The sequence below is a fragment of the Ceratotherium simum genome, chromosome 22, assembly GCF_057802395.1.
Source record: "Ceratotherium simum simum isolate JZ-2026a chromosome 22, ASM5780239v1, whole genome shotgun sequence".
NCBI classification, from domain to species: Eukaryota; Metazoa; Chordata; class Mammalia; order Perissodactyla; family Rhinocerotidae; genus Ceratotherium; species Ceratotherium simum.
In genome coordinates this window covers 18,477-45,456 of record NC_141921.1, presented here as the reverse complement: position 1 = coordinate 45,456, position 26,980 = coordinate 18,477, and the positions used below count along the sequence as shown (strand labels likewise).

General features: G+C 42.0%; 1 protein-coding gene across 1 annotated transcript in view; it reads right to left on the bottom strand.

The window, feature by feature from the left end:
- Window positions 1-25,730, bottom strand: part of CYP2J2 (cytochrome P450 family 2 subfamily J member 2) — a 33,388-nt gene extending 7,658 nt beyond the window's left edge. Inside the window, 9 exon segments of the mRNA XM_087445830.1 lie at window positions 2,572-2,710; window positions 5,609-5,796; window positions 8,362-8,503; window positions 10,301-10,477; window positions 13,176-13,336; window positions 13,726-13,875; window positions 16,426-16,588; window positions 25,488-25,616; window positions 25,618-25,730. Coding sequence (XP_087301956.1) covers window positions 2,572-2,710; window positions 5,609-5,796; window positions 8,362-8,503; window positions 10,301-10,477; window positions 13,176-13,336; window positions 13,726-13,875; window positions 16,426-16,588; window positions 25,488-25,616; window positions 25,618-25,698 — 1,330 coding nt within the window. The 5' untranslated portion in view covers window positions 25,699-25,730.
- Between the last annotated feature and the right edge of the window lie 1,250 nt (window positions 25,731-26,980).

The following is a 26,980-nucleotide window of genomic DNA, read 5'->3' as shown; positions in this document are numbered from 1 at the left end:
TTGATTATGCACATGTTGTAATTCCACACCTGGTGGTCTTTTCCAAGAGAAGGGAAGAAGCTGTCCACATCTCATTCCTCCAGGGAGGCTGGCTGTCTCTAGAAAGTGCTGGGCCAAGAACAAGGAAAAGCAACTCTGTGCCAAAGATGAGAGTGTGGTGGAACAAAAGCCAGACAGTTGTGTTGACATTTTGTTGACTCACTGGATTTTTCAAGTTTCTATTTCTTGTTCTCTTTAACGAGTCCTCACCTGTTACGCCTTCTGTGGGAATCTCCAGATTGCTTGCCTTCTCTGAATTTCATTCTTCTCAGCCAGAACAAGACAGAGTGATACCAACTGATAGCAAAAATGGCTCTGATTTCCTCTCCTTTCCCTGTAGCCACATCATTTTTAATGTGACTTCATAGCCATTCCCATCAAAAATTGTACAGTTTTCTCCTTTCCTTAATTGGGGCTGACCTTATGACTTGCCTTGGCCAACAGAATGCAGTGGAAGTGATGTTGTGCCAGTTCCCAGCCTGGACCTTAAGAGGCATTGTGTGCTTCCATTCTCCCTCTTGGGATCTTATCACCACCATGTAAACAAGCCAGGCTAGCTTGCTGGAGGATGAGAGAGAACATGGAAAAGAGCCTCACGGTTCCAGGTGAAGTCATCTTAGATCAGCCTTCAGCCAGCTGACCTCTCAAACATGTAAGCAAGCCCAGCCAAGATCAGCAGAGCTACCTAGCTGACCTGTAGACTTGTGAGCAATAAAACATACTTATTGTCTTAAGCCACTGAGTTTGGACTGTTTGTTACACAGCAATATGCAAACTGATACATATGATATGAACTCAGTGAATCTTAAAGTGGAAGGGCCACTAAGTGGGAAGGTGAGTTACATTCTAGTTGTGCTATAGAGAATACTACATTAGAAATATAAAAACTTGAATCTTAGGCCCTGTTCTGCCAATTCCTTGGGCACATGATCTTGGATAAGAAACAATTCTCTTATTCTTAGTTTCCTTATATTCAGAAAGAGATACTGATTCGTTTCTTGCCTAACTATTAATAATTTGGTTGCTATAAGGATTAAATGAGATAATTTTCTTGCAAATGAAGCCTTTAACTAAGAGAATGTGATACAATTCTCAATAGCAAAGCACCAGTTAGACAAGAATAATTATAATACTGGAAATATATAGCTGAAACGTTGTACTGTAATACAAAACGTGAAGCTACTGGAGATAGAAGACTGAAGGTATTGCTACATCTCATATCAGCTTTCATATTAGGAAGTGACTTGTCCAATGTGAGCAAAGGTGACCCAGAACTAGATGGAGAAAGACAAAGACGATCTAATCAGAATTGGCCCAGATACACTCAGGACAGTGTTGCACACAGGTTTTGGGCCATGCCAACATGGTTCAAACTCCAGTTCCTCCCTTTCTGAGACTTAGTGTCATCATGGTCTCAGAAAGTCAATCTATGTTTAATTTTAAGTTAATGGTAAGCACACTAGCATGCATTCCACAGTGTAGATGCTGTGCAGCATTTAGTTATTTTTTTTTAGGAGATAGTGAGAGGGACAGCACAAGCTTTAGTTTCTGGTAAATCTGGTTAACACTAAGTTCTAGCTCTGCCACATGAGTTTTATAACTTTAGATGCCATAGTTCCCCTTCTAAGCCTCAGTTTCTTTATCTCTACAGTGGTGACAGTAATCTGAACCTTGTATTGCATTAGAACACATGCCCTGTGAGAACAGTTTTTTCTACTTCTTTCATTGTCATATCCTCAGGGCTGAATGCTTGACACATAATATATGCCCAGGAAATACTTATAGAATTAAGCTATTGGGAAATTACTTGAAATAATCCATGCAACATACCTAACTCAATACCTTTAATATGCCAAGAGTGTATGTTATTCATTTTACAATGTTGTAAATTAAAATACCCTTTTGGAACTGGCTGGCTTGGAAACATGAGAGTTTTCACTGCATCCTCTTTTGTACCTTTCAAGTTGTGTACCATGTAAATGCATTAACTAGATTTTTAAAAGGTAATTAAAATTTAAAAAGGACATCTTCAGGGAGCACTTAAGCAGGAGAATCCCATTTAGTTAAGCCCAGGGCATCCAGAGTCACTCCTGATGCCCATAACAAAAAGCAAGAAACCCCTTTCCTTGCCCCCTCCCCATCTCCTTATTTTAAACTGGCTCTAGTTCTGTGTGAGTAGGTAGCCCTTAAAAAGAACTTGGGACATTTTTTAAAACTCCATAAAGACAACAATGTCCAACTTTCTTTGTGAGCAAGAGGCAGGGTCTGAGTCTCTGTCCCCAGTGTTCTGGGGGACAGAACAAAGTGCAGCTGAAATCTCTATCAGAGGCAAGCGAGGATTTAGGAAGTAAGGGCAGCCTGAAGCAATGCCAGCTTAGGGAATCCTAAGGTGCAATGAACAGCAAGAGCGAGTCACGCTGGGCAGGGCTATCTGGAGACCTCCCAACTAAAGCAAAAGACGACAGGGAAAACAGTGGGGAAGGACTGAGAAAGGAACTCTGGATTCTCACACTCCTATTCATTACAACTCACCTACTGAGAAAGGCAGAAAGGCTTCCCTCTTCTTAAACTGTCCATTCTCCAGAAAATGCTCCGGATTGAACGTGTCGGGGGTGGCCCACTCTGTAGGGTCCCTGTGCAGTGCAGTCAGATTGGTCAGGATCATGGTCCCCTAGGGAAGGCAGTGAAGACTCAGGCAAGGCTTGATCCAAGCAACACACCTACGCAGAGGGGTGGCAGTCCTCGGGCTCCCACGCCAGGACCTGACCACAGTCTGAACTCCCTCACCCTCCCCAACCCACCATCTCTGAGACAATTCCCAGGACCGTGCTCTTTGCCATGGGACAACTTACAATGATGAACTGGAATTACCTGGTGAGAATTGTACCAGGGAAGTGTGGCTACTCTTGATTGTAGAATGGATCTTCTCTAAAGGGACATGTCAGTTTAGGACTTGGGAGGGGACAAGTACGCATCGATGAGAAAATAACACAACAGCTGGCCAGTCAGTACTGTACCAAAACCAACCCAGCTGCTCTGTGAAGTGGTAACTATGGCAGCTCTACCAAGGTAGAAGATGTCTCATCTCTGTTTCTTCCATTCTCTTCCCTCCAATGTCCAGTACACTCCACAGGAGGATTAATAATAGATTCAGGTCACCCAGTGAAAGGAACGACTATCCATCCAGGCACATAGCAAGAAACCCAGGAGTCCTCCTTAATGCCTCCCTCTCCCTCATTCTGCCTTCATGCAACCCTTCAGCGAGGCTGGTCAACTTTACTTTAAATTTCTCTTGATTTTGTCACCTCCATTCTGTGTCCACCGCTGCCATCTTAGTCCAGGCTATAGCTGGCTAGTTATGCTCCATATCCTCTCTTTCCCCTTTCAATCTGCTCCACACTCTGAAGGCAGAGTGAGCTTTGAACATGATTTAGTCATGTCACACCCACCCACCCATACCTTGAACTTGGTATCCTTCAACACCTTCCCATCACTCTTAGGTGAAAGACCCATCACGTGAGCCGTCTGGGCCACTCTCCTTCTGCCTGCACTCCCACTACAGCGGCCGTCAATCAGTTTCTCAAAAATGCCTTGTTCCCACTCATTTCCATGCCTTTTTACACACTGTTCACCTTGCCTGGAATGTCCTTCCTCCTTTGTCACCAAACTGACTCTTAATCATGCTTTAATCCTCAGTTCAAACATCACTTCCTTTGGAAGCTTTCTCTGACCACTCCTGCCCCTACTCCCCACTCCAGCTAGCCTGCATCTTTACAGAAACCAGTGAGTTTTTCCCTCTGGGCAGTTATCATGGTTTGTACATACATACTTGCATGATTATTTTACTCAGGGTTGTTTTCTGAGACCTGAGCATTATAGGTGCTTAATGAACATTTGTTGAATTAATAAAAAAACAATAACTACTATTTTGAGGACTTTCTATACTAAGCACTAGATTAAATGTTCTACATTCATGACCTCATTTTACCTCCACCTGTGAGGTAGGTTTAAATGCATTTCACAGATAAAGAAATTGAAGCTCTGAGAGGTTAAATAACGTGTGCAGAGTCACATGGTGGGAGCAGGTAGAGCCATGATTCGAACTAGGTCTATCTGACATCAAAGCTATGGCTCCTAGCCTCTACAACACATGGTCAATAAGATCTCTCAGTTTCCCGGATGGTTATTAAAGTCAATGTTAAAAATCAGTGGTAGAACCAGTCTGTTGAGCTGGGCTGGTTCCCTGGAGCTAAAAGAATTGCTCAAAAAAGACAAACAGTATCTAGGAAATAATTTAGACCTCAGCCTTCACCCAAGAGATGGTCAATCAGTAAGAAAACAGTGGATGCGGTAGCTGCAGGAATAGCTGCCTTTCCTGGCTCTGCAGGGACAGTGACCAAGGGGTGTCCGATGGGCAAGCTCCTCTGGGTCAGCCTCTTAGATCGTCCCCAGGTACGACACATGCAGAGGGACACAGGCAAACTTGAATGGGTCCACAGAGTCTGACCAAGGCAGTGAGAAGGTCAGGGGACTGAATGTGCAGTGTGCATAGAGGACACGAGGTGGGCTCCGGAGAGCTGACTGCTGAGAGCATCTGACCAGCGGGCAGAGTGAAATCAGAACTTCCTTTTTGAGGACGGAATCCATCATGGACCTCTGGGAACAACTGCAGGGAGACTCGTTCAAAGTCAAAGTAAAGCAATGCCTGTGTGGAGAATACGGTGTAGTACAAACAAGCTAAGCCTGGGAATCAGAACAGGTCTGTTCTGGAACCTAATTCCTATCATTTTGCAGTTGAGAGACCTTACACAGACTCAATCTTATGAGCCTGGACTTCCCAACTTATAAAATACGAATCACAGACCTCCTCTGAGGCCTGATTAAGACATTTTGAAAGAACCTATATAGTCCATGGCACGTAATTATTGCTTAATAAGCACTGGTTCCTTTCTCTCCCTTTCTCATAATTAATACCGCACACACTTGGATTGGCTTCCCTTGTGAGACAGTCCCATCACAGGGCTGTAAGTAAAAGCTAGAAAAATGGCTGGGGAGGTGTTATGTTAGAAATACCAGCATTAATGTGATGCTGGCTCAGGTGGTCTCAAATGTCCCTTCATATTTTAATATTCTATAACCCCAAGATTGTGAAGCAGAGTTTTCCAAAGTAAGTCTGGCAGGCTTACTGTGAGATGAGTCCTGTGAGATGCTCTACCAGGCAAAGAAAAGGACTCCACGGCAGAGTCTGACTGAGACCTGCTGCCCGCTGTAGCCCCACAAAGACTCACATAGTCTAGTAAAAATGCTGAGAAATCTCCCAGCAAGGAAAAGGCAGTCTCTGCCTAAAAATATTTGACCTAGAAATCCTCCTTCTCCTCCATAATAACTATTAATATCTAGTTGAGACTATACGTGGAAAAAAAAAAACTAGTATTAAGTCAGGTATAATATATGTCTCTCCCCATTTAAGTGATTCCTCAGGACAAGAATACATATCACTTTCCATGTTCAGATTCCTACCATTTAAAAAGATGAGCTTGAAGATCTGAGGCTGGAAGTCCCTAGTTACCTTGGGCAGGTGGTATCCAGCCAGGGTGGTGTCGACTGTCACTTCCCTGGGCACGTTCAGGGGGATGATGTTTCCCATTCTCTGTACCTCGTGGATGACGGCATTGGTGTAGGGCATGGACTCTCTAGCAGCCGTGCTCGGCTGCTGCGACCGGCCTATCACTCTGTCAATTTCAGCTTGTACTTTTTCTGGAAAAGAAGAGACGTTTCTATTGTCCTATTTAAGTGATTTCATAACTTCCCTTGAGCGTGGTTAAGCTAAGGAACGGAATCACCAGGATCAAAATGGCTCAAGCTACAGTAGGCCCTACAGACTCTAATTCCTCAAGGAGCTATGGAAGAGTGGAGAGCAGGCCCAGGTGAAACACAAATCTCCTTGCAAACTCTTGGTCCTAGAAGGTCACTGCTGCAAGTTACTTAAACTCTGAGCCTCAGTTTTCTCTTCTTATTAGTGAGGAGAAACCTTCATCTTAAGGATGTTTTGAAATTTACATGAACTGATTTAGGTGAGCACTCAACAAATGACAGAAACTTCTAATTGTCCCCCAATTTTCCTCTTTTTCTACAATAATAGAGATTTTAGCTGGACACCTGGTTGCCCAGCTAAAGATTACAGTTCCCAAATTCCCTGAGACCCAGTGTGACCAACAGAATGTAAGTAGGAGGGATGTTTAATACTTGAAACACGCCCTTAAAGGAAGGGTGTGTGCTCCCTTCTCCTCTGCCTTTTCTGCTGGGAGAGGCAGCCCTGGTGGTGAGCTGTCTCTGAGAGTGCCAACAAGAACACCATTCTAGATACAACAGAGCAATGCGCTGGAAGGAGCCTGGAACCCAAAGGGCTCTGCAGAGTCAGCTTAGATTTGTTACCTGAGAGAGAAATAAACTTCTACCCTTTTTTTTTACTGTCCATTAAATTTTTTTTTAATTGTGGTAAAATACACACCATACATAATTTACCGTCTTGACCATTTTTAACTGTACAGTTTAATAGCGTTAAGTATATTCACATCGTCATGAAACCAATCTCCAGAACTTTTAACCTTGCAAAACTGAAACACATCATTAAACAATAACTCACTATTTTCTGCTTCCCCTAGCCTCTAGCAACCACCATTCTACTTTCTGTTTCTATGAATTTGACTACTCTAGGAACCTCATATAAGTGGAATCATACAAGATTTGTCTTTTTGTGACTGGATTATTTAACTTAGCATAATACCCTCAGGGTTCATCCATGTTGTAGCATGCACCAAAATTTCCTTCCTATTTATAAGGCTAAATAATATTTCATGGTATTCCACATTTTGTTTATCTATTCAACCATTGTGGACACTTGGGTTGCTTCCACCTCTTGGCTATTGTGAATAATGCTGCTATCAACATGGGTATAAAACTTCTATCATTTTAAGCCATTGCTATTTGGAAGTCTCTATTACAGAAGCCAAATCTATATCCTAATTAGGAAGCTTTTAAACTTTTTAAAAATGTAATTCATAGTTAAAAATGCATTTTACATCATGACTCAGGACACACAAACTAAATATACACACATATTTAACACACATTTATGCATATAAACAGAAAGAAATAAAGTTTCATAAACAAACTTATGCTTAGTACATAGGAGGCACTCTGATCTTTTCTATTCTGTTTTTATTTTAGGGAAAAATGTTGGTCTTGATCCACTAAATGGATTTTATGTCCTGTTATAAACTGGTACCCATAGTTTGAAAACCTGTATCCTAACATATCCCATTCCCCATGTGCTCAAACTGTCCTGGGATCTGGAGAAAGATAAACGATTACAACAGCCACTGCCCTTGAGTGGACTACGCTCGTGTGGAAGATACATAAATTATGAGTGTTCAGGACAGTAATGGAGGTGCACTAGGTCATCTCTAGAGGAAGAAAATGATACTAATTTCCTAGAAGAGTGGGGACCCATCTTAGAGGAGGTTGTATTTGAGCAGATTGTTCAAGCAGAGCTAGTGGTTTTAGCATGTAGAGAAATTAGGGAAACACACTCTTGGTAGAGGGAAGAGCAGGGGCGATGGCACAGAGGCATAAATGAGGACAGTGCAAAGAGAACGACATGCAGTTCAGTGAGGCCACCATGGGGGTGGCTGGAGTTGGGGCTGGAAAGGCAGAAAGAGGCACAGCAGAAGGTATGATATACGAGACTGAGAAGTTGAACATTATCCACAGGCATTATAGGCACGTGACACATTAACGACATTTCAGTCAACAATTGACTGTATATACGACAGTGGTCCCATAAGATTAGTACCATGTAGCCTATGTGTGTAGTAGGCTATACCATCTAGGCTTGTGTAAGTACACTCTGTGATGTTTGCACAATGACAAAATCGCCTAATGACGCATTTCTCAGAACGTATCCCTATCATTAAGTGACACACCACTGTACTTAAAAGAAGGGAAGGCTATGGCCACATCTCATGTGAGAATGTAACCCTTTCCTGGAACTCACCACAATGTCAACTGACTTCACTGCTTTCTCCACTAGACTCCGAGTTTCCTGAGGGCATGGACTCTGTTATATTTGTATTACATCGACCCATCACAATCCTGACAGATAAACTGAAGAACGTGTCTGTTGTCAAGTCCACATTGCCTTGTGACTGTCCTACCTATCTTTCCATTCTACCATGCTATCGTCTGGCCCTGCCTTTGGGGCAGGATGTTTCAGAAGGCACCATTCTGTCTGGTCCCAGGTGCACTCAATGACATGCTCACCTTGGATTTCTGGGTAGAGGGCCAGGTAGAGCAGACCCCAGCGCAGCGTTGTCGAAGTTGTCTCGGTTCCAGCAAAGAAGAGGTCCAGGGTACTGTAGATGAGGTTTTCTTCATGGAAACTTGAAGTAGCATTGCCCTTATACTAGAAAACACAATGTTTATTGGTTTATTCAGAAGGTTCTTGCTTGCCACAACATACAGGGGCATCATCCTAGGGAGAGATCACGGAAGGAACGATCCCCAGGAGAAATGACTTTCCCTTCAGCCATCTCAGGAGGCAGAGGCTTATCACAGCAATATCATCAGCATCCTCCTGCCCCAAGTGCTAGAAGCTTTTGTTAGCTTGGGTGGATGAAAATCAAGACAATTATTTCTTTATGCCTATAATTTGGGAAAGCTATTAGTACAGTGGGAAGACAGACTTGGGTTCCAGTATCGGCCACATCATTCACATCTGAATGACCTAGGGCAAGTTACTTAACCTCTCTGAGCTTCAGTTTCCTGTTTTATAAAATAGAAATAACCATACACACCCCTGAAGATGACATTATAAATTACGTGAGATGCGAAGGGCATGTAGCAAACACTCAACAAACGGTTGTACTGACACCAGAAAGAATAGACTGAGTTCCTCTTCTGTACAACAATTTTCATAGCTCCCCATTAATCTTTTCCATTCTAGGCTAAACCTCTCTGATTCCATCAACCATTCCTCATGGCACTCCATCATCTTTACCTCCTTCCTCTGGAAGCTTCAATTTGTCAACATTCCTCTTAATGTGTGGTCCCATACACACACCACATACCAAGTGAAGTTTCCTCCTCCTCTGAGAAATCAATGCTTCTATTAATGTTATGCCAATTAGGTGAAAAAAGAGAGGATATGGAAAGAAATCCACAATTCTTCCAACTCCAGGAGGAGGAACAAATGATCTGATGAGTCAAAGGTTATGACACTGATGCAGTGATGTACATTAACCAGACAGTTTTCTGTGTTAAAGGCTATATATCCAATTTGGCTTTTTTTCCTGCTTCTTTCCTATAATGTTGGAAAGTGAATGATATGGGGTCCCACTCAGGCCTTCAGCTAAACTCTGGCCTCCAACTCAGCTTTGCTTGTGTTCTGCACTGGGGGCTGAGGAGAGGGGTAGGTAACTGGGCATAAGACCAACTAACAATGAAACAGTGCTCTGAGGCTAAATTCTTATTTTTCCTTTTGTGTATAGCTCCTCCAGATGTGAGTAGAGGGTAAAGAGACAATGAAAAGGCAGTATTTGGGCATTCCCACAGCCTCAAGACAAATGCCATTAAACCCTTATTTTTATTTCTAACTGCCTCATCAGTCTTCAGTTAATGCTATTCCTACACACTGTGAAATACTGCCTCTAAAGTAGTAGGCCGAATAATGACCCACAAAGATGTCTACTTCCTAATCTCTGGAAACTGTGGATGTTACCTAATATGGCAAAAGAGACTTTGCAGATATGATTAAATTAAGGATCTTGACATGGGAAGATTATCCTGGATTATCCCAGTGGGTGGCCCAATATAATCACAAGAGTCTTAATAAGAGGGAAGCAAGAGAGTCATAAAGAGAAGATGTAAAGATCGTAGCAGAAAAGATGCTACATTGATAGCTTAGAAGATGGAGGAAGGGCCATGAGCCAAGGAATATAGGCAGCCTTTATGGGAAGCTGGAAAAGTCAAGGAAATGGATTCTCCCCTAGAGCTTCCAAAAGGAGCTAGCCCTGCCAACACCTTGACTTTAGCCCAGTGAAACTGATTTCAGACTTCTGACCTCCAGAACTGTAAGAGAATAAATTTGTGTTGTTTTAAGACTCCAAGTTTGTGGTAATTTGTCACGGCAGCAATAGGAACTGAGTCTACCCTCATTCGCTCGTTAAGAACAAAACATAGGAAACAACTTTGGTATCCTCACCTTTTCTATTTCCTTGAGGAAAGCATCAATAAAGTCTCTTGTTTCGGCAGGATTCCAATCTCTCTTGTGGTTTTCAATCATACGGGCAACAAACAATTTCAGTTTCTCCCAGTTGCTAAAGAGTGTTTGGTGGGGTCCAGGAAGGAACTTCATTATCCGTGGAAAGACATTGTAGAGCTAATTGAAAAAAACAAGACAATCACGGAGACAGCGTGGTGCCAGTTTCCCCTTTTAAGACAACAGAAACGATCTTCTCTTTCCATCTCTTTTATTTGCTTACACTTAAACCTTAGGGTCATCCTATCTCTCTCATCCCTCTTTTCATCCTTCTGGCAAAACATTTCAGTGCTCCATCCAAAATATATCCAGTTTCAGACCACTTCTCACCACCCAACTGCTTTGTCACCCTAGCAGAAACCACCAAAATTTCCTACCTGGATGTTGCAATCACCTCCAACAGTCTTCCTAATTCCATTCTGAACCCCATTCCCAGTCTGTTTTCCACAGAGCTGCCAGAGTGATCATTTAACAATCTAATCAGATCATTTCACTCTTTGGCTCTCACTCCTTCAATGACTTTCCATGACACTCAGATAAAGTTCTCCATCATTCTCTGGGCGTATAAGCTCTGCCTGAGCTGGCCCCTGCACACACCATCACCTCCTTTGCTATCACTCCCCGCCATCTCACTCCGTCACTCTCTCCAGTCCAGCTGCAGACTGGAGGCACATGACATCAAGCATGTGCCTCTTTAGGTGTCTGCATTTGCCGTTCCTTCCACCAAGAATGTTCTTCCTCGGAAATCTGTATAACTCCAGCCCCCTACTTCATTAAGGTGCTGCTCAAATGTCATCTCCTTGTAGGAGTCTTAGCCAAGGATCCCATAAGTGGCAGCACCCCTGTCACCCTCTTTCCATTCCCTTATCCTGTTTTATTTTCCTTCATGGCAATTATCACTAATATGTGTGTCTGTGTGAGATTTTACACATACATATATACAGGTTAAACATACATATGTAACTCTCTGCCCCACTAAGACGCAATCTCCACAGGGGTAAGATATTTTTTACTGAAATAAAGTGTTTTTTTAAAATACATTTGCTCTAATAATTTCTGGTAGAGAACAGCATAAGATAGTGGAAAATTGCCTAGACGTAAAAGGAGACAGACGTGGCTTTGACTATTAGTTCTGCTGCTTTCCAGCTACAATACTTTGGTAATAATTATAAAGATGATGATGTGACTTGTTGCTCCTTAGTTTAACTAGCTGCCAATGGGGCCCCAGGGTTATTCTCGTGGCCGAATGACATGAGCTCCATTAAGCACAGAGCCAGTGGACCACTATCTGGATTTGCTTACACAGTCCCATATCTGCTCGCACACACACCATGATGCTCCATTTCATCTTCACGGGGTTGTTGTAAAAATTAACTGCGATAAAGTATGTATAGTTGTCCATCAAAGTGCATGGTCTATTTTGGGACTCCAAGAAATGCTTATTACCCCTACCCTATTGCCTCTTCTTACCCTCCCAGGCATTCTTTTCCCTGAGAAAAGTCAGCTGGGTACCCACTGAACTCTCATGACTTCCTAGGTTCTGTCTGAATAGGAGAAAAGAAAATGGAATTACTGAAGTGAGGACTACCATGACTAGAAGTGAGAAGAAGGAATTCAAAATAACATTGACAATAATAATAGGTCACATTCATTATGCCCTTTTAATGTGCCAGGAATCATGCTAACTGCTTTAACAGTTTTGGTGTGATGGGTCCATAAAACTCCAGGCAAAGATGCTTGTCAGGAATAAATAAAAATAAATCCACTTCTAGATACCAGAGAGGTGACCACAACACTTGGGGCCGATTTTCCCCTAGAAGCGTCTTCCAAATCCAGAAAAGTGGCTGAGAGACCAAGAAGCTGAGTAGAAGATTTTTGTTTTTTTTTTTCGCTGAGGAAGATCTCCTCTGTGCCCATCCTCCTCTATTTTTGTATGTGGGGCGCTGTCACAGCATGGTCGCCAACGAGTGGTATAGGTCCACTCCTGGGAACCGAACCCAGGCTGCCAAAGCGGAGCACGCCAAACTTAACCACTAGGCCACAGGGCTGGCCCCTGAGCAGAGTTTTTGACAGACTCAACGCCTAGAGTAATAAAATTAGAGTGCAGGCTCACCAAGAAAGTAGTGAGGTTTGAACCCCAAAGATCTATACCCCAAAGATCTATACCCTACGAAATTAGAAGATTGATAACATCAAATGTTGATGTGCATGTAAATAGTGCAACCACTTTGGAAACTTTTAGGATCTTTTCTGTCCAGGTGTATATGCAGAGAAATGAGGAGACGTGTCCACACGAACAATTGTACAGGAATGCTCATGGCAGCCTCATTCAAAAACTGGAAACAACCCAACTGTCCATGAATAGAGAACAGAATAACAAACAGTGGCATATCCATACTATGGGATACTACTCAGAATTTTAACAAAAGAGCAACTAACACAGATGAATCTTAATACAGTCTGCCGAGTAAGAAGCTCGGCACAGAAGAGTACCTGAAGGAGGAGGGAGATGCACGGGTTAGGGAGGGACATGGAGAGGAGACTCAAAGCAATGGCAACACGTGCTTTTTAAATAAAACAACATAGATGCATAGGTATATGTCATGTAAAGTTCTGTACTTTACATGAATATTAGAAATGTTTTTGGTATATAGTAAATATTTAGTAATATTATCAAAAACACTACCATAAACAGATTGATTCCAAATAAGTCTGAGTTGAAGTCAATTTAAAAATGTTAAAAAAAAAAGAACAACCCTTCTGTGTCTGACATCAGCCCCAATATCCTTATCTAAGATATGGAAAGAGAAGCCCTTACCTGGCACCGCATTGACGCCTCCAGATAGGTGACCTCATCCAGCAACCTCAGTAGTTCTCGAAACTGATCATCCTGGTACTCAAAACGCTCTCCAAAGGTGATGGAGCAAATGATATTGGAAACTGCATTGTTGATCTTGAAGTGAGGGTTAAAAGGCTGTCCTGGAGGCGGAAGAAGAGAAGGATCTTTCAGATTGGTTTGTTTCTTTTTTCTACTGAGCGTATGACATATGACATACTGAGTACAGAACCACAGATGAGGCTCTGGCCACAGCACCCTACACTGGGTCTGACATACACCAAGTACTCAGTCAATGCCTGGCAAGTCAAACTGATGACCAGGGTTTAAAATCAGTAATGTGTTTAATACCCATCTTCTTGTGCTTAATCTTAGAGCTGCACGAGGGCAGGGTCATGGTTAGTTGTTCACTGTTATATCCTCAGAGCCTAGCACAGTCCTGGGCACAGGATAGGCGCTTATGTGTTTAATAAGTATCTGTTCAGTGAATGAATGAGCCACAATCTCCCGCACCTGTCCTAGGAACACTCACCATTCTCCTCTTCTATTGCCTGGATAAGGTGGTGGGCCTCCTCCTGAATGCGTTCCTCTAAGCTCTTCTTTCCTAAACCAAAGTTCCTTAGCGTTGTCAAGGCAAACCTTCTTTGCTCCTTCCATACCTGGCCATTGGACATGATCAATCCTGGGAAAAAGAAACGCAATATCATGGCATTCTGATTCTATAATGTGAATATGTGGCAAATGGTATGAGGATGTGCATTGGTGGGAAGGAGAAGGGCATTAAGGCACCTGAAAACTATTCAGAGAAACAATCCCAAGGCAATGGATACAATGGCTAGCATTTACTGCTTGCTTGCAATGCCAGGCACTTTAGTATTTTTAATGCATTATGTAATTTAGTACTCACAAAGACTCTATGACGTAGCTACAATTATTATACCCCCGCATCCCATTTTGCTGATGAGAAAACTGAGGCACAGGGACAAAGTAAACTTTGCAAGGTCACAGAATTAGTAAGCAGCTGAACAGGCATCCAAATCTAGGTCTGCCCGACTCTAAAGCCCATGCTTTGACTACTAGTCACACAAGTATATTTAAGTATCTGTCTTATCCTACAAGTATAAGAGATGAAAGAAATGATCTTAAAAGATGAAGGAATGACTCAAGAAAGCAAGGAGGAGTGAATATTCCATGCAGAAAGAACAGCACAGGCAAAGGAGAAAAAAAACATCTTAGTGTGTTCAACAGACCATCTTTAGTTTTATAACACAGGTAAGGCCACATTCCTTTTATTTCTTCACCTCCAGAGCACTCTTTAACTCCTTTCAATATCTGGCTTTGGCCACCACATCTAAATTAAATGGCCCTCCTTGTCGAGAAATCCAGGGATACTTTTCAACATCATTTTACCTGATATTTCGACAGCATGAGACACTTCTTTCTTAAAACACTCTCTTCCAATGGTGCTCAGGACACCACACTCTCCAGCAGAGAGCTTTCCATACTTTTGCGAGTTCACCTTCTCCTATCAAATTGTAAAATGATGGCGTTCTTCAAGATAAGGTCTAAAGTCTCTTCTCTTCTCACCCTGTACTCCACTTCTGGGAAATCTCATCAACTCCTAAAATTTTCAATAACATGTGTTGATTGTGACCATCTATTTCTGTCCCTGAGTTCCAGACATACATATACAGCTGTCTGCTTGACCTTGCCAACTTAAAGGCATTTCAAACTCAGCATATTCATGATGGAATTCATGATTTTCTCCACACAACTTGTCACTCAAGCCAAACCAAACATATTGTCCTCCTCCAAATGTTCCTTCTTTCCATCATCTACCCATTTGGGTGTCTACCTCAACACCTCATTCTCCCTCCATCTAGAGCATCAAGTCTTACTGGATTTATCTCCTGGATATCTTAAATACATATATCTTCATGGCCACTATCTTGATCTAACCTACTATACTGTCACTTCTTTCCATCTCTCTAGTCCAAGCTACCACCTTCTTTAACCTAAAATGCTATAATAGTCTCTTGCTTCCTGTTCTCCATTCTCTACATCGCAGCCTAAATGAGTCTTTAAAATGTACTGAGTAAATAACAATGATTCCTTTCTCTACTTAAAATCATTCAAGAGCTTCCATTGTTATTAGGATAAAACCAACTTCCTTAACAAGAACTTGCATGAACTATTCCTGGTCAAGTTCAACAGCTTCATGTCCATTTAACTTTCTCCATTTAATCCCTGTACTTGTCACACTGGCCGCCTTTCAATTCCTCGAGTTCACTGTCCATCTTTCCACCTCAGGGACTTTCCATATTCTATTCCTTCTACCTGATGGCCTCTTCACTTTATTAAGTTAATTGTCATTTACTTGCATTAGCCTTCCCTGAATCAGGACTGGAGTAGATACCCCTAATAAGTGCATCCTGCACATATCTTCCTAACACCAAGGCTTGAAATTATTATAGTTAATTGACATTGTCTTTCTGAAGAGAATGTAAGTTACATAAGGACATGGATTTTATGTGTTCTCCTCACTGTTACATCACTTGCACCTAGCACTGTGCCTCACGTGATAAAATAGAGTGAATGGATGGAGAGTTAATGGATAAAATATTTCAAAGAGGAATTCGTAAGAACCTGAAACAAACAGTGCTTTGGTAGAGTAATAGATTTGAGTTTTCATTTAGATTTTTAAATGTTTAAGTTTTTTCAATGATAATTTTAAGTATTCATGCAAACTGTTCTAACATAGGCTGGAAGACTCAAGATACCCTGTGGGGCACAGCCACAATGATAAAGCCTGAGGAACTACAGGCAAGAAGAAGGAATTACTTAAGCAGCAGAAGGAAGCAGATCCATATCCATTTTCCTAGGGAAAGAGATGTGGAGTGGGAAACAAAAAGAGAGAACATATTGCCTCTTCCTCTGCTTAAAAAACATGTCACATCATTGAGTGATGTGGTTACGTCTTTATCAAAGCATCCAGAGTCAGGTCACACAGGAGATGCAGCCTCTCCCCAATCCCTGGCATCAGAGCTGACCCTGCTGAATCCTCGGAGAGGGTGCCTTCAGTGGGGAATGTGAGCCCCCAGCTCCTTTCATGGCAGGAACTTTATAACAGGCCTGGTCTCTGGGAGAGTTGGAGAATTATAGTCACAGAGGCACCTTTAAGAGACCATAAGAATATCAAACATACACATCTTACATTGGTCAAGAAACTTACCGTTTTTCTTAAAGACACGTTCTCGGATAGCGGTTACGGGGCGGTTCACAAAGTTTTGGTCCTGGTGGACAAGGGCTTCTTTAATTAAGGGCAATCCAGTTATAACAACTGAAGACAAGTCACCGAAATCCAGGCTAAAAATGTTCCCATATTTCTTCACAAACTGAAAAACAGTAAAATAGTCACAATTGAATATGCACATGTGTGTGTCCAGGAATGGAGGGGGTGTGTGTAGCTGGTGGCTTGTGTTGAGGGGGGTCTGTGTGTGCATGGATATGCGTGTAGACCTTAGTCTGATGGGAATGTTCCTCCCTGTTTTCTTTTCTCCTCCTCTCAACTAGACTCATATTTAACTCTCGATAGGACACAGACGTTCCTTATAAAACATTCATTCACATAGTCAACCTCCATAAATTAAGTGAGCATCCACCATGTGTCCTGAGAACATGGCATGAGGATGTAACTATAATAAAATAAACAAGGTCTCTAACCTCAAGCACCTTGGAGTGCAGGTTTAGGGAAAAAATTCAGCACATGACTCACCAAAGAAGGCTGGGATACGTTTAGTATATGTCTGGTGTAGCAGGCATGGATTTCTTAGTAAATCATATCTGTTTAACCAGAAGAGATTTTCCCCTTCCTCAACATATGCCAGATGATAGAGAATTCATTATAGGGCTTGGGCCAAGTACGGAGAAAAGCAGGCTAGCTCTGGAGCTGTGTGGGAATCTTAGCTCTATGGTTCACTAGCTGTGGGCTCTTGGGAAAGCTGCTTCACTTTTTTGAGCCTCAGCTCCCCAGCTATAAAAAGCATAAAATTATTCCTCCCTCAAAGGGTTCTGTGAGGAAGAATGAGAGTAGCAATGTGAAAGGGACTTTGTTTCCTGGCACCAGGCGCACAGCCACTCAAGTCTCTGAGGAATGAACGGGCTGTGTTCAGAGATGTGGATGCACGTTCATGGAGACAGAGAGGACAAGAGCACATAGACGATGTGCGGGAGGAAGGCACTCGTGGTCACAGACGGCCACAGTCCCTGGGTGCCATGTTAAGCACCTTTCATGTTTCATCTCATTTAATCTCACAACCACCCTACAGTAGTAACGATTTTCCTTGTCTTTTAGAAAAGGAAAATGTGTTGTAGCTGAAGTAAGGTAGCCAAGGTGACAAAGCTACTGAGTGGTGGAGGGAATTTGCCAGGCATTATGTAAGATTTGAGGACAAAGACATGGACCTGAGATGGTGCCAGGACCTTAGAGTTTAGTGGGAATGAGAGAGTAAAACTAAGAATGAGAGTGAGAGTGGAGGGTGGGGAGGAAGAGAGAATAGATGAATGTGAAGGTGTGTCACGAGGATGTACAATGTGCAGGTATGTGCAAGTATGGGTTGGATGACTGTGAATGGTCCTAATCACAGTCTTTCCTGACCTGTCTATTCAAGAGATGAGTCTAAGTAGACCCTGCCCCTGCCTCTTGTCTGCCTAGGCTGTGTCTAGCTGCAGGCAGTGGCATCAAAGAGAAGGGCTCATTTTCTCCAGGTGTCTGTGGCCCCTCCTCCCCAACTGCCATGCACTTATGTTCCCCCACGTCACCCTTAGTGTCCCACCCCATTGCCTCATAAGAGCAAACATGATGGATTTAGTCTGATTCCACCACTCTGCTCCCACATCACAGGCCGAGCCTGAACTCAGTCCTTCCGTTGTTCTTTTGGCCCAGAGTCTTCCATCAAATCTTTGTCCCTCTCTAGCATAGTATGTCCTGTCTTTCTAGAAAGGGCAGAGCCAAGATTCCATCTCAAGCTGGCATACCTCTAAATACACGGCTTTGCTTATAAGAAATGGCAGGAATGAGTCCATATATATCAAGCAGATTTTTCATTTCATCTTGCTGAATGCCTGGGTGAACTGCTTAGGCTCTACAGAAGGGATTTCTTGACTAGTTTAGGATATTCAAAAGGATGTTTTTGGAATGGCTGAAAAAATCAGGTTAAGCTAAATGACTCCTGACTGACAACATATACATCCTAGACTCTCAGCTTGGACTTGGAAGGGACTCGGCACTCCACCAGTATTTACTGAAATGAACTTCTTCAGAGTTCCATCTCTACTAGTTCTCTGCCCACGTATATTACTAGTTCAACAGGACTAGATCAAAAACTTTTATGGTATGATCAACTGTGTAAACATGGATAGGTCAAATGACCTCCCGGAGGCCTGGGATTGACTATGGTGATGTCTAACAATTCTTAAGTGCACTGTGCCAGTCACTGTGCTAACTGCTTCACATGGATGTAAATGAATGACCCAGGGGGCATATGAAAAGACTTTGTAAGGTAGAGCATATTTTTCAATGTACAACAATAAACAAGTCACTAAAAGAAAAGAGAGAGACAGTGAGGGAACAAAAGAGGTTAAAAAATAAGATTGTTCAGGAGGCTAAAACAGCCTTAAAATCAGAAATGAAAACAGAAAAATAAAGAGAAAAGGATTAATATAGGAGCTATAAAAGGCAAACAAAAGTAAAAGGAGACAGGAAATTTAATACAAAGGATAAACATTTCAAATGTAGGATTAAGCACTTAAATAATAAAGTGAAGCAAAATAAACATTTAGAATAAAGAAAAATTAGAAGTGGAGGGTAGTGAAACAAGAGATTGAACCATGATTACCAAGAGACGTAATGCTGAGCAAGATTCCACTTAATCTAAGTTCTTAAACTGAAGAACCAACAGAACAAAGACACAAAAGGAGGAAAAGGAAAAGTATACCAATTCTTACTCCCACCAGCAGTAGATGAGAGGGACTGTTCCTCTGAATTCTCACCAGCACTAAGCAGTGTGTGTGTGTGTGTGTGTGTGTGTGTTCACACAGGCACACATATCATTCTAATAGGCCCAAAAAATGCATGCATTGTTCTAATGATTGTATTAGAACAATCTAATGAAGCATACAGATGATCAGTTATTATTATTACCATTCTGTAAAATAAATTATTTGATGGGAGAAAGTTAGGAAGCACATAAGGGGACCAGGGGCCAGGACAGGTTCCTGGAAAATGCATCTTCTCATCTGAATAGGGAGATAGGAGACAAGCTTGGAAAGGTAATCTGAGCTAGAATGAGGAGAGTCTTAACGTTAGGCAAAATATTTTGGATCTTGTTTTGCTTGTAATTAGAAGTCTGAAGATGTCTGAAGAGGAGAGGTGACGTAAGTGAGTGCTTAAGAGCTTGGATTTTCAAGTTCTCAAATCCATTTAAATCTAGATTCCCCTTGCTATTTTCTGTGTGATTTTGGGGCAAGTTATTTAAGTTCTCTGTGTCTCAGTTCCTAAGTCTATAAAATGGGGGATGTTACTAGTTCCCATCTTTAGGATTGTTGTGATAAGTAACCACAATACTAGAATTAATAATAAATTATTTATTGTTATCACCGTATTTGGGAGTGTATTTTAGCAAAAAGACTCTGGTAAGATATTGACAAAGGAGCAGAGGGGCGGAGGCCAAAGAGTAATTGATAGATCCAGCAATCAAGCCAGACAAGTCATGCCTGGTATGCAGCCAATAACTGGCTTTCCTTGAGTTTGTTGCTATAAACTTCTAAACAAAGGAAGAGACTGGTAGATACAGAAATAGGCATCAAACATGTGCTAGGCACCCTGGCAGTAAATTGATAGTCATTAACTTATTTTATTCTTATAATAACCCTATAAAGTAGTCCCAGTTTTCAGAAAAAGAGGCACAGAGATTTAGCACATAGCTAGTGGGTACAAAGTTTGAACTTGTTCTAACTCACTCTGTGTGTTAAACAAAAGAATGAAGACATCCTTAAACAAAAGGATGCAGACATTCTCTCTCTCTTCTTCTGAGTGATGAAGCTCCTTAAGTATTAGCTGGCCACGTGACTTTCCAATCCAAAATCCCATTTCCCAGCTTCTCCCTCCACGTGTGGCCAATGGGACATGGGTAGGGGTGATGTGTGCATCTTATGGGTCACATCCTTAAACAAAAGCTGCTTGCACACCACCTCCCCCTTTCCCCTTCCCATGGACCAGAAGTCATATATGACGGTGTTGCAGGACTAAGAGCAACAAGGCAGAAGGAACCGCAGTTTTTGGATGACCTCGTGGTACAAAGCAACCTTCTTATCCTGGACGCCCTGCCTGCAGCTGAACTCATTTGTGAGAGAGAAATAAATTTCAATCTTTTTTACACCACTGGATTGCAGGGTCTCTTTGTGACAAGCAGTTCAATGTATATCCTAACTAATACACTTATCTACCTTATCTACATTCTTCCACTTTAGTGCAATAAGATTTTCTCTGATTTAAATAAATGGTCCTTTAATAAGCCATACAGCTATGGCAGAAAAAGTTTAGAATAGGGAGAAAAAAACAAGAAGTTTCCCTCATGCCATTCAAATAGGCCAGTTTCTTCACTGCCTCTCACTCTGTTTTAGCTCATGCCACTTTCCACCATTTAAAATCTCCTGTCCCCTACATCACTTAGCCACTTACCTAACATTCCTTTAAAGTTCAGCCCAATTTATTTGAATATTCTGCAAGACGTTATCCCCGGGGTTTCCCACTCACAGTGATCCCGTCTCCTGAGATCTCATTTGGTTACCACGAGTTTACACGCACGTTTCATCATACACTTCTTGTACTGTGCCTCCCATATATGCTTAATGTTTGTTGAATAAATGCACTTATGAATAAATCAATTATCTTCTCTAACTATATAATGAAAAGTCAAGTGGCAGAAGGGGAGAACAGGTGTACCAGTCAAACAGTCCTGGGTTCAAGTCCTTGTTTTGCCATTATTTATGCTGTATAACTCAGACAAATCACTTTACTGTTTTCTACCTGTTTCCTCAGTGGTAAAATGGAGACACCATGAGACAACGCCTAACTTGTGTATTTATTGTGGAGATTAAATGAAAATGAACATATAATCCTAATACAAGACCTAGCAGATAGTTGGTACTTACTGTTTCCAAATTGCTAGAATGTAAATTTAATTATGACTAAATCACACCATTTCACTCCATTTGTTTTACAACCAAAACTGTAAAAAATGCAAACCTATATAAAATACAATAAAAGTTGTGATGAAAAATCATTGGGCCAGGGATAAGATCATAGCCTCAGTATCATCACTGGCCAGTTTTATAACATTAGGCAAATCACTTAACTTCTCTAGTCATATCTATCTTAGTGGTAAAGCAAGGGTTCAGATCAAAGCTCTGATTCCAGACAAGAGTGAGAAAAAGCATTCCATTTTACTCCTTCTCCTAATGAGGATACCAACTGGCACAGAAAAATAACTCCGAGAAAAGCCTGATCTCTCTAGTCAACGGACTAGAAAAAGGGTGGCCCACAGGACAGAACTTTTAACCTTTCTACCTCCCTGTTGTGGAGGCAAACACCATGAAAAAGATGTGACTGTTCACCACCCTGATGGGTGCTGCAGCACTGGAGAATATGGGTGGAAATTGTCTTCACCCTACCTCTGCAGCAATAAGGCGATGCCCCTCCCCTGCTGAGTCTGTGAACTGAATTGTGACTGTCTCCCCTGAACTCCAGTAAAGACACTCCCTTGAGGAGCTAGGGACAAAATTCTGATTTCTACCCTTCTCTGACAGAAATCAGGAGATGTCCCTTCCCCATGGAGCAGATACGGGTAGATCTCCAACTTCCATCCCCACCCCTTGCAGTAAGGAAGAGGCTACTCTACCCAGAGGGGTCCCTGTCTTTTGTCTCTATCCTTATTCTCTCCAGCCTGCACTGATAAGATGGTGGGTGGAGTACTGTGGGAGGGAGCAATACATAAGTGGGGTAGACCAGCACAGCACTGCAGAGGCTCTCTAACCTAAATTGGCATTTGAACCACAATCCACAAAACAGGTTGACTATCTGCCAAGATGAAAGATTTACATAGTAGCCAGAGTCATAGAATACACAAAATGTCCAGGATATAGTCCACAATTACTCACTTTACCAAGAACCAAGAAAATCTCAACTTGACTGAGTTGACACCAATACTGAGATGACTCAGATATTAGAACTACAGGATAGAGATTTTAAAGCAGCTATTATAAATATGTTTTGGAAAACAATTACAAACACTCTCAAAAAAATTTAAAAAATAGAAAATCTTAACAAAGAAAAAGAAAATATTTATGAGAACCAAAGAGAAATTTTAGAACTGATAAATACAATAACTTCCACGAAAAACCCAACAGAGCAACTCAATAGCAGAGTGCTAATGACAGAAGAAATCAGTGATATTGAAGACAGAACAATAGAAAGTATCCAATCTGAACAACACAGAGAAAAAAAAACAAAACTGAGCCTCAGGAACCTATGTTAGAATAACAAATGATCTAACATTTGTGCGATCAGTGTCCAAGAGTCCCAGAAGAAAAGGAAAAAACTGTGGAATTAAAAAATATTTGAAGAAAAAATGCCTGAAAACTTGTCAAATTTGGTAATAGACAAAGCTATAGGTCCTAGAAGCTGAGTGAACCCAACAAACCCAAAGAATTCAACACCAAGACATAGCAAAATAAAATCTTTGTAAACTCAAAACAAAGAAAACTTCTTGAAAGCACGCAGAGAGAAACAACTTATTACCTATTGAGAACAACAATTCAAATGACAGCAGATTTCTCATCAGAGACCACAGAGGTCATAAAGAAGTAGTACAACATTTTAAAATGTTGAATGAAAGAAATTGTCAACTTAGAATTCTATATCCAGTGAAAATATACTTCAGAAATGAATGTGAAATAAAGACAATCCTAAATCAAGAAAAGCTAAGAGAATTTTTTTGCCAGAAGACCAGCTCTAAAAGAATGGCTAAAGAAAGTTCTTCAGATAGAAAGGAAATGATAATGGTACAAAACTTGGAACACTGGGAATGAAGAAAGAGCAAGAGAAAGGGTAAATAAATGGGTAAACATAATAGACTAATCTTCTCCTCTTGAATTTACAAAATGTTTGACAGTTAAAAAAATTATATTATCTGATGTGGTTCTCAATGTACAAAGAGATACTATTTAAGACAATTATATTATAAAGCGGGGAGGGTAAAGGGACCTAGATGGTCATAAGGTATCTCTATGCCACTTGAAACGGTAAAATGTTGATACTAGTAGACTGCAATAAGCTATGTTTGCATATTGTAATCTTTAGAGCAACCACTTAAAACATAATACAAAGAGATATACTCAAAAACACTACAGATAAATTAAAATGGAATTCCTAGACAAAATGTTCAAGTGACTCCCAGGAAGACAGGAAAGGAGAAAGAGAGGAATAAAAAACAAAGGGAAAAATAGAAAACAAATAATAAAATGGCTGACTTAAATCTTAACATATCAATACTTACATTAAATATAAATGATCTAAATTCACCAATTAAAAGACAAAGATTGGCAGAATGAAAAAAAAATGATCCACCTATGTGCTATCGACAAGAAACTCATTTCAAATATAATGATATAAGTAGAGTAAGAGTGAAAGAATGGAGAAGCATATACTGTGCAAATACTAATCAAAAGAGAGCTGGCCTGACTATATTATATCAGATAAATAAAGTCCAGGCCAAGAAAAATAAAAAAGGACATTATATAATAAGGAAAGAGTCAATTCACCAAGACGGCATAACAATTTTAATGTGTATGTACCAAATACAGAGAGTTGCCAAATACATAAAGGAAAAACTACCAGAACTGACTAGAAAAATAGACAAACCTGTAATTATAGTTGGAGACTTAAACACGCCTCTCCTAGTAACTGACAGAATCAGTAGATAAGAAATCAGCAAGGGTATAGAAGAACTAAACAACATGATCATCCAATAAGATCAAATTGACATATACAGAACACTCTGCCCAACATTAGACTACAGTTTTTTTTCAAGTATGCATGGGACTGTATCTCGGGTCACAAAACCAACCTTAACATATTTTAAAAAACTGAAATTATACAAAGTACGTCCTTTGACATACTGGGATCCAACTGGAAATCATTAACAGAAAGAAAGCAGGAAACTCTCCCCATATTTGGAAATTAAACAGCACATTTCTTAAACAAAGGTACAGGTTTAGGAGCCTAGCTTTAAAACTCTGTGTCTGATCCTGTCACTTAGTGTTACCAATTGGGTGTTTCTCCCAGAAAGTGATAAAATCTTCTGCACCTGTACCTGAGGATACAGGCATGTGTTTAAAGTGCTCTAGGCATTTCTAGGGAAAGGGGAACCGATATCTGTTGTGCACCTACTATAAGCTATGTTAATACTGACCTTTCACTGTTTTGTTAAATCTTCACATCCACCTATCCCAGTGTTGTCTCTCAGCAAGTTCCCTGTGCAGAGAGGCAGGAAACCAGCTGAGGATTCTTGAGAAAATGATGGATGTTGGAGGGAATTTTAAGGAATTCAGAGTGGCCGCAGTTAGGGACCCCTGATGAGATGATTATAAAGTGGAAAGAGGCTAGGTCAAGAAGGGTTCCATGTAGCTCCCTAAGACGTCTGAACTTTGGGAAGCAGCAGGAAGCACTGAGAAAATTTAAGCAGAGGAGTGACATTTTAACGTGATTACTTTTAGAGAGTGGATTGCAGGGAGAAGAGGCAGCAGGTGAGGGGCTCAGCCTTTGTGGTGGTGGGAGCAACTCAGTGGAAAAGTGGTCAGGATTTAGGTATTATCGTCACTTGACACACGGGAAATGGAGCCTCCGAGAGGGAAAGTACAGCATTTTTTTCAAGGATAATCATATTAAAGGCGACAAGGTGATCATATTATAAATAGAATATTCCAACAATAATCAACATGACACCCAATTAAATGAGTTAAGGAACATAACACGTCTAGCACCTAACTAGTAAACAGTTGACAGTATTTCACCCCTAGAAAGGGCAGGTAAAAACATGTCAGTTGATGGCGAGGAAGAGGTGGCTCAGCGCGGCTTTCCCAGGGTACAGACACTAGCGGCAGAGCCACCCATCCTCCCGCCCTCCGTCCCCAGAACGGCCCTCGGCCTGCGGGTCAGGTCAGGCCGGCTCCTACCTGCTGAAGCGTCAGGTGCGACTGCTCAAAGTCCAGATGGAAGAAGTTGCCGACGAAGGGCAGGCTCGGGGGCCCCGGCGGGTAGTTCTTCGGGCGCCGCCTTGTGAGGAAACGGGCACAGAGAAGAAAAAGCCACGGCGCCCAGCAGGAGAGCGCGCAGATGGAGCGCCGTCCACACCGCCGCCGCCAGGGAGCCCGTCGCCGCGAGCATGGCTTCAGCGCCCGCCGCTCCTCCGCGGTCTGAGCGGGGACGGTCCCCCTGTCCCTGCGGCGCCCCCGCATCCCCGCCCCGCGCGCTGTGCGCCCCGCCCGCCGAACCCTGTCCCCGCTCCTCGCTGGCCCCACCTCCTGCCGCGCCCGTGACCGCCCCCTCCCGCTCCGGCCCACTCCGCCCCTCCCCGTCCCCCGTCCCCCTCCCCCCTGTCCCCCTGCTGGCCCTCCCACCGCCAGTTCCGGCCGCTGGACTCTCGGGAGAACCCGCACTTGGAAAGTCTTTCTCTGAGAGCGTTGGGGCTCCGGGGTGTATGGTTTCAGTGCATCCCAGAGCGCCACAGACATTTGAGCTCCGTGGTTTTCAGTCACTGTCTCGCCCAAGGATTGGAGCCGTGCCTGGTCGTGATAACAGCAGCACCTGACATTTGTTCGGTGCTTCCTCTGTGCCAGGCAGCGCAGTCGCCTCTTTCCATAAATTGCTTCATTCTGACAATTAGGCAGATGCTCTTCTTAGTCCCATCTTGCAGTTGAGGAAACTGAGACAGAGAGATTAAGTACCAAATGTGTGGTGAATAAACGAATCCACCGGTCTGCAAAACATCTCAAGGAGGTCCTGTATTTGTGACTGTTTTGAAGATTCGAAAGCATTACATCCAAGCCCCTGGCACTGAGCCTAGTGCTTAATTAACCTTGAAGGAAGATGTCCTAGTCTTTGTCCTTTTTGGTTTGCCCTGTGCGAGCCCTCCTCTGAAGCGCCAGGGACAGTGCTAGGCCCCCAGGTTCCAACCTTCCATGCCATCCTGTGTGTGCCTACCTGTGTCTCACCGTTTGTGAGATACTCCGAACATGAAGCACAGTTCTGGAATAGTATAGCATGCACTCACGTACTCAACATATTTATACACAGTCTGCTTAAAATCTTTTTTTTAAACGAAATGAAACAGAATTGAAGTCTCTTTTCTAGCTTTCCGAAATCCCGAGGGAGAGTCGTCAGAGCTTAACTTGTATCCTTCCAGCCCATATCGTCCTGTTTTACTGCAGTCGTTATGCATCCATACAGTATTCCTAATATTTACATAAATGTTATTTTTAAAGGAATTATTCTACAACTGCTTTTTTTTTTAACTCAGTATTATGTTGGAGATCAATCCACGTTGATAGATGTGGATTTATTTCATTCACTTTAAAAGGTATTCTATCACTACACCACATTTATTTATCCATTTTCATAGCAATGGACATTTAGGTTTGTTATCTCCCTTTTGCCCCTTTTAGGTTTT